This window comes from Schistocerca piceifrons, chromosome 4 (genome assembly GCF_021461385.2).
Source record: "Schistocerca piceifrons isolate TAMUIC-IGC-003096 chromosome 4, iqSchPice1.1, whole genome shotgun sequence".
In the NCBI taxonomy this organism is placed as follows: domain Eukaryota; kingdom Metazoa; phylum Arthropoda; class Insecta; order Orthoptera; family Acrididae; genus Schistocerca; species Schistocerca piceifrons.
The window spans coordinates 99,256,420-99,272,039 of NC_060141.1; the positions used below are offsets into that span (position 1 = coordinate 99,256,420).

The following is a 15,620-nucleotide window of genomic DNA, read 5'->3' on the forward strand; positions in this document are numbered from 1 at the left end:
AAAATTTAAACAATTTCAGAACATGTTGACACAACATGCACCCAGAAAAGAAGTTTCAAGTTTTCTAATAAAGAAGTAAAATTGGATATTATGGGATTTGAAAACATATTCATTTTTTATCATTATTAACCCTTCTAAAAATTTGACAGATTATTTCAGTAATTTGAATTCGTGTTAGCATGGAAATTAATGCACTACTTCTTATATGTTTAGGATTATTAATGGATTATGGTGTAAATTTACAATGTCTAAACTGCAACTAAGAAAGTAAATCTTGTGTCATTTCCTGAGATGCTCTGAACTGAACCAAATATACTTGAAAGTAAAATTTTCAAGATTTACTTCCATTATTGGTAATGTCTCGAATGAGTTTCATAATCATTTTAAATCTGTGGAGGTGGATGTCATTTTCTTTAATAATCGAATGAAAATTAGTCTTGGAAACGTTAGAAGTGATGTGCAGTAAGAAGTGTTCACTTTACCAAATTATCCATTCATGCTGTCCAGAATAGAAAGAGATGCTCCAATTTTTTAAGTCACAAGGTTGATACTGAAAAGTCATAGACTTTGCTTTTAAAATAAAATCTTTTTCATATCAACATACATTTGTAAAATAACATTTTCTTAAATGAATTATAGTAAATCTGCTCATTGTAATGCTATGACCAGTGAATTATTGGAATTTCAACTACATTTTGCTACAGCACAAGCTGAAATCAATAGTGTAGAAATTGGTAAGACTGAGTTACATAAATCCAACTTAAATACTCAAATATCTAATTAATGTGAGTACAAGAGTTTGAGACAAAAAACTAAATAAAAACAAAGTTGTAGTACCATATTGTATGCATTATTGTTTTGCATATAAGGCATAAGTAGAGCTCACTTTCCCAAAGTCCATGAAATTAGATAGTTACACTTCTTTTCTTATCAGATAATTAATTTCCTTTTGGATACCAACATGAATTCTATGCATGGACAATGATCCTAAATTTGATATAATTTACATCTATGAAACAGTTACTACATTTGAAACGTCTGTATATTTTTTCACCTGAAATAATGTAAATTATTAGTGTTTTATGTATTACACAATGTTTCAGAATTTAACTGAGCTAAGGAAAGCAACTCACTGCATTTTAATTCCTCCAGATTAACCAGGCAATGTCGACAAAGGTGGAAACAGAGCACTACAGAAGGAATCGTAATAAGCTTACCGATGCTGGAGAAGGATATACAATGGGGGCATTGTACTGGCAACTGAATGACATTTGGGAGGCTCCATCATGGTCTTCCATAGGTAAACACAAAATTATAAATCACAAACTACAAACTTGCACCTAAAAAATTAGATTTGTTGCTTGTACACTGCCAATATTAAGTTCTGTAATTGAAATTTAATCACAAAAGGGACTCTAGAGTAGTTTTACTCCTTTAAAGTAGCACAAATGTTATAAAAGAATGCAATTTCTTATCTTTATATCTCAACTTGCTTTCAGTTGAAAACCCATATTATTACAATATATTTCACCCTTCAATTAAAATTAAAATAAAAATAAAAAAAATAAACTTATTGCAAATTCAGTATGAGCATACTTTCCAAAACATTCATGTTATGTGTTATAAATAGAAGCATGAAATAAAATAATTTAAATATTATTAATGATATATCTGTCTTACCTTCTTGTCTTATAGAAAATCAACATGTTATTCCAAGTCTTTAGTTATTGAATCTATGGTGATAAGCACTTCTTTCCAAGCTGAAAGGGAAACATTGTCCTTCTTTAAGTAGAAAGATAATAATGTATACTTTATTTTGTTTTCCTTTGCCTTAAACTCTGAAGCTCATCTAAAAAGTAGAAAGCAATAATGTTAAATGAGGAAAGTCTGTTAGAATGTGCTGATGTTTTAATGGTATGGCTAAATAATAATTACATTGTTCACAACACTTGTATTCACACATCAATATCACATTAATACAAAGAAGACGAAGTAACATCAACACTAAATTAGTCTAATCCCTCGTAGTAGGTTCCAGCAAGGATTATATAAGGTGCCACATTACCAACATAACAATACTATCACTTAATCTTGCAACAGTTTGAACTTATGAGATACAAGTGTTACTCCCTAGCAAGTGGCTTAGCTACTACGTCAGCAGGCATCCCTTCCACTGCAAGTACTTGACAAAAATCTCACTTCTTTTCTTATGTTTTCTAATAAAATGTCCTTTCACACAAACATGTTTTAATCTAGAATGCAGCACAGGCTATTGTGACAGTCTAATAGATCATTAGTTATCATGAAAAATGATTACATGATTTTGATGCTTATTATTTAGCAATTGCTCTGCCAACCATCCCAAATACACTACCTCTTTAGCTGTAGAATTTAAAGCCACATGTTTAGCATCAGTTGTTGAAGTGGCAATGTCTTTCAGTTTTTTGCTGTCCTTGGAAATTATATTTTTCCCAAAATAAAAACCACTCGCATGTTGCAACAACCCAATGGTTCAGTCATCTACAACATATTAGTGAACAAAACCAGTTACATGCAGATCTTCAAAATCTGCTAGTTAAACGCAATACCAATTATTTAATCAATTATTCCTTTGATCATATGTAATACAGTGGACTTAACTTTAATCATTACAGAGAACAATTTTCTAGATTGTATGTAGTCCTACATGTTATACATCACATTTATTGTAGTTCAAGTATTAACTTACTGAACAGAAACAGTGGTAGTAGTAATGTAGATAATCTCTAATAGATATTTTAAAAATATTTGGAAATTTATTGAATACTTTTATTCCCATATAGCATGTACCTTTCTGATACAAACCTATGTTGATTGGGAGTAAATGCAGGTTACATTTTAATCTAATATTTGGATTACGCAAGTCCCAATTTTTTCTAAAATTAATATCATTTCCAATTACATTAGCTCTGCTCCCTGTAATAATCTTAAAGGCTCTTTTTTGGGTTTTGAAGGTCCCAGAGCTGCTGGTGAATTACCCCAGAGTATTAGTCCACACTTTAAATGTGCATTGAAATATGCAGATGTGTAAAAGACACACACATTAGCAGATGTGCATCTACACATGGGTCCTTTTAGAGCTTTTGAAGGATAACAGCTAGTAGTCAGCTTCACATTATTTTGTTCAATATGTTTGTCTCAGTTTATGTCACTTTGAATCCAAATGCCAAGAAATTTTGTTGCCTTTTTATTCACAATAAACTGTTCATTGATCATGATATCTAGATAATGCAAGGTGTTGTTTCAACAATTACAAAACTTTAATGACACTTTTTTCTGTTGTTTGTTATATGTTGATTCATTGTTGACCATTTACTTGGTTGATTGTAATTGAGTTTACTTCTTGTTGGATATCTTCATTTTCCCACTTTTACTGGTATTTTTGTATGATTAGCAAATAGAATTATTTTCTGTGATTCAGCATGAACTCCAGATCATTGATATAAATCAGGAAAAGAGGAAGTCCCATTACTGACCCCTAAGATACCCCATAGGTGATTGGGTATTCTTGTAACAGGTATCCTGAGACTGTATGTACTTTGTCACCTACATGCCTAAAGCATACCTTTTGCCTGCAGTCACTGAGAAATGAATGAATCCATGCATTTGATAATTCACTAATGTCATAGTGCTGAAGCTTCTTAAAAGAGTTCTGTCACACTCCATGACAAAGGCTTTACTTAAGTCTAAAAACCTGTTGTTTGTTGTTTTTCATCAATGGCTTTTAAAGCAGTGGTTATGCATTCATAGACTGCTGTCTCAGACGGTTTCTTACTTCAGAAGCCTGTTGAGAACTGCCTAATACTCCATTTTTGTTCATAAACTTTATTAACTTATTGTACATTATTTTTACAATAATTTTCAAAAACATATTGGTGTTGTAATGGGGCAATAGCTTATTACTTTATCTTTGTCACCAGCTTTAAAAATAGGAATAACTTTGGATGATTTTAGGTGATCAGGAAAGATGCCCAGCTCTAAAAAGCAGTTACACATGTGAGAAAGGGGGTCAATTACAATGTGGAAGGATAGCTGTGAGATTCTGCTGGGTACACTATCAACTTTTGTAGAGTATGTCTTTCTTTTATCTATAACAGCTTATAACAGCAGGGGCTTATATGAGTCACATACATTGATAATTTACAGTTGTTGGCCTTGTTTTCCACTGTTTGACTTAATAATTTACCTTTGATGCCATTACATAGGTTAGTATTAGTAGTTTTTTTAAGACCACTTACATTACTAAATCTCAAAGTGTGCTCCCTTGGTAGCTCAGAGAATGTCGAGACGGTATTCCAGTTCCTGCTAGGTGTTTTGTAACATGTGTTCTGTCACAGTACTCATAGCAGCTTGTATCCTAGCCTTCAGTTAGTTGACATCAGCAACTGGTGTGACAAAGGCTCTGTCCTTGATATAGCCCCAGAAAAAAAAAGTCAAGGGGCATAATGTCTGTAGAGTGGGTTGGCCAGGGTGTTCGACCATTCCTTCAAATCCACTGATCCAGAAATGTTTCATCCAGGAAATCACACACTATCAAAGCCCAGTGGGGGGATGCTTCATCTTGCTGGAAAAGTATCCACAGTTGATATTCTTCTAACTGTGGGGCAATGGACTGTTGCAAAATGTTGAAGTAAATGTTAGCAGGAATGGATTTTTCCATGAAGAAAAACGTCCAGAAACTTTCTTATGTATGAGGCCGCACCAAACATTCACTTTTTCACTGTCTTGCTGTAACTGTACAGTAGCATGTGGAGACTCTGAACCCCATATATGGACATTATGCCTGTTTACCATTCCACTGACATGAAAGGTTGATTCATCGGTAAAGCATATGCGATTTAAGTAAACATTAGCGACATCAATCCTGTTGAGAATCTCAGTTGCAAATTCAGCCCATGTCAGCAAATCATTCAGTTGCAAGGCCTGCAAGATTTGCACCTTGTAAGCATGCAGCCTAAACCTTTCATGAAGAATCTTCACTACACTTGCTTGCAGTATTTTAAGTTCATGTGATGCTTGATAAGTTGATTTAGATGGACTCCATTGAAACAATTGCCAGACATGATCAACAGTTGCATGACTCACTCGAGGCCTGCCACATTGACGATGATCTTCAACATTGCCTGTTTTGTTAAACTTTGTATACCATCACTTTATTGATTTAACATCAGGAGGGCTGCATCCATAAGAAGCCCAAAATTTACACTGAACACTGATGGGCAATTTTGTTTTGTGATACCAAAGCACACATTGCGCTTTTTCCTGCTTCGACACCATTCTGCCAACAACTAATGTGACCTAACAGACCACATCAGTATTGTGGAGCACTAGCGCCATCTATTGGTTACAACAACTAGTAACACTAACGTATGTAATGGCATCAAATATAACTTATAATGTCAAACGATTATTCTGTTATAAATTTTTATAATGAGGGTAATACTTTGTGCTCACCCTGTATTTTCTGTTTTACTTGGCTCTCTAATATTGTTATTGTTATGTAAAAAGATTGTATTCTCATTAGGTTTCCTATTTTTGTCAATTTCCTTTTTTATTATGTTCCACATGGCTTTTAATTTACTTGTGGAATCTTTTATGTATCTATCATTTTGCCTGTTTTATGACTTTTGTAAAATTTTGTGTATTTTTTTATAGTGAGTATGCATATCTGCTATGATGTTACCTTCCATACAGATTTGGTGCAGTTCTCTTTTTTTCTGGCAGGATGTTTTAATTCCTGTAGTAATCCAACCCTTGCCTCTTGCATTATTTCAGATATTTATGATTTTCAGAGGAAATTCTGTATAAGTTTTCTAGAATTGTGTTGAATTTTGTACCCAGTTTTTGCATTTCATAGACAGCAGACCAATCTTCACTGCACAATAATGAATTAAAGTGGTTTATGCTTTCCTATTTAAAGAGCTTACATTTGACATTTAGTTTGTAGTTGTTTGTGTGTCCTGCTCCAATGGTGATAGTCATTATTAAAGCTTTATGGTCACTGAATACTGTATTGAAAATTTAGCTCAGAACAATGAGTCCTGTATTGAATACTTACCTCAGAGTGCCCTTGAGACAATGAAGGACTCCTTATGCTGCTCTCCAAAGCATGCTATTAAACTTATAATTATACTGGCTTAAAACGATTGCTGCACGAGATATGTCAGGTCTTGCATTAGTACTGATATACAGCGAACATCCATCAAGATCCACATATGGCACATGAACCTTATAGCCCTGCACATCCAGAAGCCTTAATCCAGCCTCCAGTGGTGCTCCTACAAAAGTACAATCAGACATACTAAACCATTTCAGCACATCTGCAATATAACCTTTCCTGTCAAGTTTTAATTAATTTATTTTTATTTACACGTCAAGTTCCATGGGACCAAATTGAAGAGCAAATCTCCAAGGTCATGGAACATGTCAGTACATGAAATTACAACATAAAAGAACAGTTAAAAATAAAATGTTTATGAACCTGAAAAAAGTCATTCCTTAAGTTTAAGTAAATGCAATCAACAATACCACAAGAATCTGCTTAAGTTTTCAAGTAATTCCTTGACAGAATAGAAGGGGTGACTCACGAGGAAACTTTTCAGTTTCAATTTGAAAGCAGGTGGATTACTGCTAGTTTTTTGAATTCTTATGGTAGCTTATTGAAAATGGATGCAGCAGTATACTGCACACCTTTCTGCCCAAGAGTTAAGGAAGTCCAATCCAAAGGCAGGTTGGATTTCTGCCAAGTATTAATGGAGTGAAAGCTGCTAATTTTTGGCAATAAGCTGATATTGTTAAGAAGAAATGACAGTAAAGAATATATATATTGAGAGGGCAGTGTCAAAAACTCTTTGCCTTTACAAATGTCTGCTTGTGTCTGTGTATGTGCGGATGGATATGTGTGTGTGTGCGAGTGCATACCTGTCCTTTTTTCCCCCTAAGGTAAGTCTTTCCACTCCTGGGATTGGAATGACTCCTTACCCTCTCCCTTAAAACCCACATCCTTTCGTCTATCCCTCTCCTTCCCTCGTTTCTGATGAAGCAACCATTGGTTGCGAAAGCTTGAATTTTGTGTGTATGTTTGTGTTTGTTTGTATATCTATCAACATGCCAGCGCTTTCGTTTGGTAAGTCATATCATCTTTGTTTTTAGATATATTTTTCCCACGTGGAGTGTTTCCCTCTTTTATATTCATATAATGTATTTAGAAACACAAGAAGATGGCCAATGGTTGCTTTTTATAGCATCATGAACACAGCTGCGATAAATGCTGCTATTATGTTCAACTCAAATCAGAAAGAACAACTGAGATGAAGAGAGTTTTTGAGGCCGCTTTCTTTTACGCTTCTGCATGATCATCTTCAGCAAAGAGTAATGTCAAAAATATTGCCAAGGAAGACAACTGAGAGAATTGGAGAGCTTTGCAGTGTGAAAATTTCTGAAGTGGAATCAACTGCAACCTCACGAGGATGGTGTGTGGACTGCAGAAGCAAAAACAGGAAAACAAGATATATTTGTAAGAACTGCAAGAAATACATTTGCCTTGAACATTCTGTTACTGTGTGCCAAGACTGTATCGACAAAATATCTGATTGAATACATGCATTATTTTGATAACAGCTAAATTTGTGTAAATATTTTTGACCAAAATATTAAATTTACCCCTTAAATATATTTACTAAACTGATTTTTAATGATTTTACTTCATTTAATAATGCTTCCCTCCATAATACACATCGAAATGCAAATTCAGAAAGATTGAAATTGAAAGGGTCTGTGACACCAGCTGCATGTACTGCTGTCCTGTTTCCAGGTCCATGCACCTCTGGGTTAAACCCTCCCTGTTTCTGCTTACTTGCCAAAGCTGAAACAGAAGCGTCTGTCATTCATACTTCAAAATGAGAAACAGCCCTATCCAAGGGAAAAAGAAAATTACTGCAGTATTAACTTCTTTAGATTTGGAAAAAAACTGACCTGTCTTCCCCCGGAGACTCGTTAATTACATCTTAAAGTAAACTACCTGCTGTCAGACAAATGAGTCTATAAATAATACTGAAAACTGTAAGTAGACAGTAATAAGCTTCAAATAAATTAAACAGTTTATTCAAATTGAATGATGACATGCCATGCAAAAATATATTCTTTTCTTAATGAAACATAATTTTATTCTTTACTTAAGTATGTGCTCAAATTGTGTACCACTGCCTGCAAGGCACATTTGCATTCATGTTCAATAGATAGATGAACAGATGAAAGTACACTGGATGATATACAGTTACATGTGTAGTGAGGCTGGTGTAGGTGGGGCTTCATGACAGACTGCATCATTCAGTGATCCCCATAGTAATAAATTAAGAGGAATCAAATTGAGAGACCTGATTAGCCACAGTACTGTGGCATTGTGCCCTATCCAACAGTCAGGAAACTTTTCATTCAGTATTTGGGTTGCAACACAGGAAGAGTTAGAGGGGCAGTCATTGTGCTGAAACCACATACACTGTTGCTTGTGCCATGGTAACCCTTCTAGAAGAAGAAAAAGAATGTTCCTGAGAAAGTGTGCATACATATTTTCATTTAACATCCCTGGTAAGGTCACACAGTAGAATTTCCTATGCTGCAGCACCATAGGTTTATGCCTCACGATCATTGTTGTTGTAACTGATGAAGCCAGTGTGGATTTCGAGCTGCTCAGTAGCACGTGTTATCTAAATGTGCATTACCATGATCCATAAATGTTGCTTCATCGGTAAAGAGCACATGGAGAAATCTAGTGTCATGTCCCAAGATATGCAGAGAAAACTTACAAAATTCTAGATATCTACCAAAATCACCTACCCCAGTGCCTGATGTAGTGACAGATGAGAAGGGTGGAATTATGTCAATGCAAATGATACTCCTCCAGTTGATGCCACATTCCTTGGCAGTATATCTTATGCCACCATTTGCCATATAAAAGTAGCATTTCTAACTTCTGATTGGTGTACTTGCCTGCATGTAAGAATTGTTGAAGCAGAAATGATCTGTTGGTAAATGACACAGTTCCTGCTAGTTCTGCAGTGCAGAAAAGTAAATAGTCAAAAGGCTTCAGGCCATAATGCAGCCTGGCACAAGTGAGAGTACAATGCAACAGCTGATTCTGGCCACTTTATGTTTGAATTTTAAAATGTTTCTTTGATTCTTTTGCAAATAGTTTTAACCTCAACATTAACAAGCATTATATCACTGCACCTGTGTTGTTAAGCACTTTCAGTTGCATAAAAAAGGATTTCATTATATTTAAAAAATCATGCTTGTCTCAATATCTCTATCAATATAAGACATGTACATACCCCTTAGCATACTATCAGTCGTGAGAAATCTTGTTTCGATATCTGGAACTGTTCACGAAATAAAAGGGGTGTTAAATCTTACATGACTCATTGTATTTCTTATCCTTTCTTTTCCTCCTTCTGTCTGTCTGTCTCTCTCTCTCTCTCTCTCTCTCTCTCTCTCTCTCTCTCTCTCTCTCTCTCTCCTTTTTTTTAACACTAATGGGTCTGATGGAACTCTAAACCATAAGAAGTATCACAAACAACATGGTGACATATTTATCATTTATTTATGTTCATAATTCCTACCAATATGTGGAATGGAATGTGTGTTAGGCAAAATTGCATCACGGTACTGTAAGGAGCTTGGCCATTAAGAAATATCTTACAGTTGTTGTTTTTGTTAAATTTAGACTGCTTGCTTTATAAATGCCACCTGGATGATCATCAATAGGACCTTAAGTCCTCCGACTGCATTCTCAAAGCTTCTCTGTTTGTACCAACTGAAAAGTATTCAGAATTTCAACTACTGCTCAATGGACTCAGGCCATCTTCTTCTTAAACACACATATATTGTACCTGTGTTACAACTGTTCTTCCCATATTACAACCTAATCAGAATTACATACTATGATCATTCCCAATACAGGTTTCCCAATTTCATCCACTAGCTGCCTGTTAGCCAAACTGATCTCAATTTTCTCTTGTGACATCAGAAGTATTGTCATGAGCTGCAAAGCTCCAGGGTCCACAGCAGATCTAGGTAGAAGAGAATACTTGCCTGAATAACAAGTATGATAATGGGAAGTTGGCTAACTGGCCATTGTCTTGTCTTGTAGATGCACTTCTCAACTTATCCACACACTATGGATATAGTGCCCCTTGCCCATTATCTTCATTACTACAGCATTTTGCTGTTCCCAATAAGAGTATGAGCCTGGTGTGTATCAGCACTGAAGTGATCATTGGGAATAGTGGGCAATGTGCACTACATTCGAAGTGTGTGGATAAGTTGAGAATTTGGTCTGATGGGAGGCAGTCTGTGCAGTTGCAATGACCACTGCGGCAGGTTGACTAAGTAGTCAGAGCACCTGCTTAGTAAGCAGGAGATCCAGGTTTGAATCCTGGTCCGGCACAAATTTTCAACATTTTGCATTGATTTCAGTCAGTGCCCAATGACAGCCAGTGCCTTAATTCCTTTGCGTCTTATATAGTTGAGACATACACTACTGCTCTTCCCCACCTATAAATGTTGGGTATCCTGCCAAATGTCAGCCAGGCCCAATATGCTGGAGCTGGCAATCATGTGTTCATCAGGTGAGCTTGCTCGTGTGTATGAATGGTGTGTGTCTCTCTTTTACTGATAAAGGCTGTGGCTGAAAGCTTCATGTAAGTGTCTTGTAATTGTGCCTGTCTCCAGCTTACTGTGTCTTCTTTATGGTAAGTAGCAAAGCCTGAGTAATTTAGTCAAAATATTTTGCATGGTATGTACTGAAACTTTTGACCCAACTAATAAAGAATCAGAGAAAATAGTAGCGACTAATACACAACATTATAATGACCTTCAGTGAGACTAATTCTTATTGTGTCACATTCTGGATTCACATATATGATCCTGAAAGAAAGAGACAACTTATGGAATAGCACCTCTTAAAATTATTTAGCTAGAAGAGACACAAAAATATCCTATTAGGAAAGATGGCTATGGACTGATATATTGGTACCTTTAGAAGTTTTGATCTCATCTGTGACTAGTTCTGAAATGCAATTAGTATCCAGTACTTTGCTGCTGCATTGACATTTCCTTCAAAATCACAAAGGAAACTGGTGACTAAAGAGAAAATATACTCTTATAAACTGGTACACTGCAACAGTTGTGTGTACTTTATTTGATTTTTACTGCTTTGGAACATTAAAGTTGAATGTCAAGATTCGTTAGATTTGGAATCAAAATACATTGTAAATTTCTATGTTATAGTGACTGGAAGAAAAACATCAATTATGAATATTAAGCAGTAAAATAAATATAATGCTGTAGTTTCTGACTGACCTTTACCTAATAACTTGCTAGTGTATGTTTGTGATGTTTCAGATTTTATACACACTAACTCTTGCCTGTGTTACATTAATTATCCTATATTTTTCTTTGCAGATTTTCATGGCAACTGGAAGATGCTTCATTATTATGCAAAGAACTTTTTTGCTAATGTTCTTGTGTCACCATACATCACTCCTGAAGGAGAGCTGGTAGTGAGTCTTATCTCTGACCTGCCATATGAAATGGATACTGCTGTACTTAGCATTTATGTGTACCGCTGGGACAGCTTTGAGTTTGACATAGCTATTATAGGAGCACATAGACTGGTAAGAGAGGTTCTCATACACAATCTTCTTTGTTTTAAGGAAAAAAATGGCAGTAGCTAGAAGAACATGCCTTTTTACACATACACACACTCAAACTGTTTCCCACACACACCAATCATTCTGAGATTTATCTACTGATTGAGCCAGGGGAGAATTATCAGGCATTCTCATCCCATCTGGTCAGTCACCCCTGGCCTGGGGTTCTGGATGACTTTTGGAAACTCTCCCCATTTGCTGAACCTCACCAGTCCCTTTTTTTTCATTCCTCTTCCTTCCCCTTCAGCCCTTCTGCCAGAAGAAGGAGCCACTGGCTGCAAAAGATAGCACATGAACTTAACCTTTATACACTGAAGCACCAAAGAAACTGGTAGAGGCATGCATATTCAAATACAGAGATATGTGTACAGGCATAATATGGTGCTGCAGTCAGTAATGCCTATATAAGACAACAAGTGTCTGGCACAGATGTTATATCACTTACTGCTGGTACAATTGCACGTTATCAAGATTTCAGTGAGTTTGAATGTGGTGTTATAGTAGGCACATCAGCAATGGGACACAGCATGTGTGAGGCAACGATGAAGTGGGGATTTTCCCATATGACCATTTCATGAATGTACCGTTAATATCAGGAATCTGGTAAAACGTCAAATCTCTGACATCACTGTGGCCACGAAAAGATCCTGCAAGAAAAGGACCAACATAACTGAAGAGAATTGTTCAACATGAAAGACATGTAAACCTTCTGCAAATTACTGTAGATTTCAACACTGGGCCATCAACAAGTGTCAGCGTGCGAACCATTCAACAAAACATCATCAATATGGGCTTTTGGAGCCAAAGTCCTACTCATGTAGCCTTGTTGACTGCATGACACAAAGCTTTATGCCTTGCCTGGGCCCCTCATCTCCAACATTGGACTGTTGATGACTGGAAACATGTTGCCTGGTCAGACGAGTCTTGTTTCAAATTGTATCAAGCGGATGGACGTGTACAGGCATGGAGATCCTGCATGTCAGTGGGGAACTGTTCAAGCTTGTGGAGATCATGTGTGAGGCATGTGCAGTTGGAGTGATATGGGACTCCTGACACATCTAGATGTGACTCTGACAGGTGACACGTAAGTATCCTGTCTGATGACCTGTGTCCAATCATGTCCATTGTGCATTCCAGCAGACTTGAGCAATTCCAGCAGGACAATGGGACACTACACACATCCTGAATTTTTACTCAGGAACACTCCTGAGTTTAATCACTTCTGCTGGCCACCGAACTCCCCAGACATGAACATTATTGGGCATATCTGGGATGCCTTGCAATGAGCTGTTCAGAAGAGATCTCCACCCCTCATACTGTTATAGATTTATGGACAGCCCTACAGGATTCATGGTGTCAATTCCCTCCAGCAGTACTTCAGACATCAGTCAAGTCCATGCCATGTCATGTTGTACTTGTGCATACTTATGGGTGCCCTACATGGTATTAGGCATGTGTACCAGTTTCTTTGGTTCTTCAGTGTCTATATTTTCTTCTACTGCCACCACATAAGTAGATTTTTTATCTATCCAATAACATTATATTTTCCAAACTATATTATTTTCATTGATGTAAAAGTTACATATGTAGCTTTTTCTGTGTGGTTTTACAGCATAATTCTCAAATAAGTAATAGTAGGACAGATGGGGCATGTGCATGCTGTGTGAGGGTGCAGGAGGAGCAGATCACTGTTCCCTAATGGCTGGAAGCTGTGTGGTCTGTGATCAGCCGGGAGCTGCCTCAGGATGCAGAATCTGGCATGTTGCATGGAATACCTCTGGTGTCAGTTGTTTTACCTACGGGCTCTGCCACCAATGCACATATGGCATACATGAGGTGGAGGTCCACTCTCTTAGCAGGGTAAATGGCGGATTGTAACATGTTGGTGTCATTCCAGGCAGAAAGTCAATGTGAGGACTTGCTGGTCTAGTCTTGACTGGTCACCCTGTGAGTGCACAGGTGGCTGCTCCTCCAGCAGCATCCGAGCTGGCACACAGAGAAAGGATTTACTAGTTATTATGAATACCAATGTTAGGTCATTATGGAGCCACTTAGGAAAATAGTGACAGAAATCTAATGTGCAGTCAGTATGTCTGCTGGTGGACCATGTGCAAAATGTGGAAGCAGCCATGTTTGTGGCTATTGAGGTTGCAGTGTGCAATCATCTGCATCTTGTGACTCATGTCTGCACCAGTGGTGACTGTCACTTGGACTCTGAGGTCACCCTCAGCTGGTGAAAGTGGTGAAGCCTGCTGGCCTTGTTTGCAGAGTGCAAACAGAGCTCACAATATACACTAGCATACCCAGAAATGATTAGAGTCCTTTTGTTTTGAGCCGAGTGGAGGATCTCAACCAGAGGCTCTGTTGTTTCTGTGATGATTTTGGCTTCAGATTCCTGGACCTGCATTATGGAGAATTGTAGGAGTCCCCTGAATATGTCATGAGTGCACTACTCAGAGGAAGTAGCTACTTGTGGATTGTACATAGAGATTTTTTTAAAGCCAGGCAATAGTTTGAAGTTCTCTGATGAATATTTGTAAGTCAGTATAATGAGAGTGAAATCAGATTTGTACAAAGTAAAGGCAGCTTGGGTGTCAAAATTTTAACAGTAAATTGCCAAAGCATTATAATTCCTCATACACTACCTTCCAGGAAAGTAGATGCACTCAAATTATTTTCAGAACTGAGAGCTTTGTGAAAGAAGAAATATTTAATGATGTATGGAATGTGTGGCAATGGCCTTGCTGCAGTGGATACGCTGGTACCCATGAGATTACCACAGTTAAGTGCTGTCGGGCGTGGTCGGCACTTGGATGGGTGACCATCCAGGCTGCCGTGCACTGTTGCCATTTTTTGGGGTGCACTCAGCCTCCTGATGCCAATTGAGGAGCTACTCGACTGAATAGTAGCGGCTTCAGTCAAGAATACCATCATAATGACCATGAGAGTGGTGTGCTAACCCCACGCCCCTCCTATCCACATCCTCCACTGAGGATGGCATGGCGGCCCGATGGTCCCGGTAGGCCACTTTTGGCCTGAAGACGGAATATGGAATGTTTGTTGGAAAGATAGGTAGATGTTATAGGAGGGGGAGTGTTTGTTGCAGCAAACAACAATATTGACTCTGTTGAGGTGAAATCAAGTATAACTGTGAAATTACCTGGTCACAAGCATCTGGTGTAAGTGAACTCAAGTTAATCATTGACCACCTGATCCCACATTAACTGTTGAGGAATCATTCAAAGACAGTCTATTCTTAGTAATGTGGAAATACACAAATCATGCAGTATTAGTTGAAGGTGACTTTAACCTGTTGAGTATAGGATGGTATGCAGAAGGAATCATTGCAGGTGGCATAGACACACAATCTTGTGAAGTAGTTCTGAATACATTTTCTGAAAACTGTCTTGAGCATCTGGTTTCACAACCCACATGCAATGGAAATATTTTAGACCTTTTAGCAACAAATAGACCTGACAATATTGACAGTGTCAGCATAGAGACAAGGAATGATAATTGTGATGTCATCATAGCAATGATGGTTACTAAAGCTAATGAATCCATCAAGATGGCTTGGATGATTTTTATACTGGAAAGATCAGGCAAGCAGTTGTTAACAACATACTTAGCCAATGAATAGACATTACTTAGTTTCAATATGATGGACATAGAGGAATTATGGATAAAATAATTGTAAATTGCACTCTGGAGAAGTATGTGCTGAGTAGGCAGACTAAGAATGAGAATGGTCTGCAATGGTTTAATAACAAAGTTTGCATTTTAAATTGCGCACTGGAGAAGTATGTGTTGAGTAAGTGGACTAAAGATGGGAAAGATCTGCCATTGGTTAATAGCAAAGTTTGGAAAATGTTT

The 15,620-nt window shown here is 37.2% G+C and overlaps 1 protein-coding gene across 1 annotated transcript in view; it reads left to right on the plus strand.

Moving 5' to 3' along the window:
- The window catches only part of LOC124795630 (beta-mannosidase-like), a 302,941-nt gene that overhangs the window by 250,927 nt on the left and 36,394 nt on the right, over nt 1–15,620 (plus strand). Inside the window, exons 12-13 of the mRNA XM_047259702.1 lie at nt 1,153–1,300; nt 11,500–11,711. Of these exons, the coding sequence (XP_047115658.1) occupies nt 1,153–1,300; nt 11,500–11,711 (360 nt within the window). The remainder of the gene's footprint in view (nt 1–1,152; nt 1,301–11,499; nt 11,712–15,620) is intronic.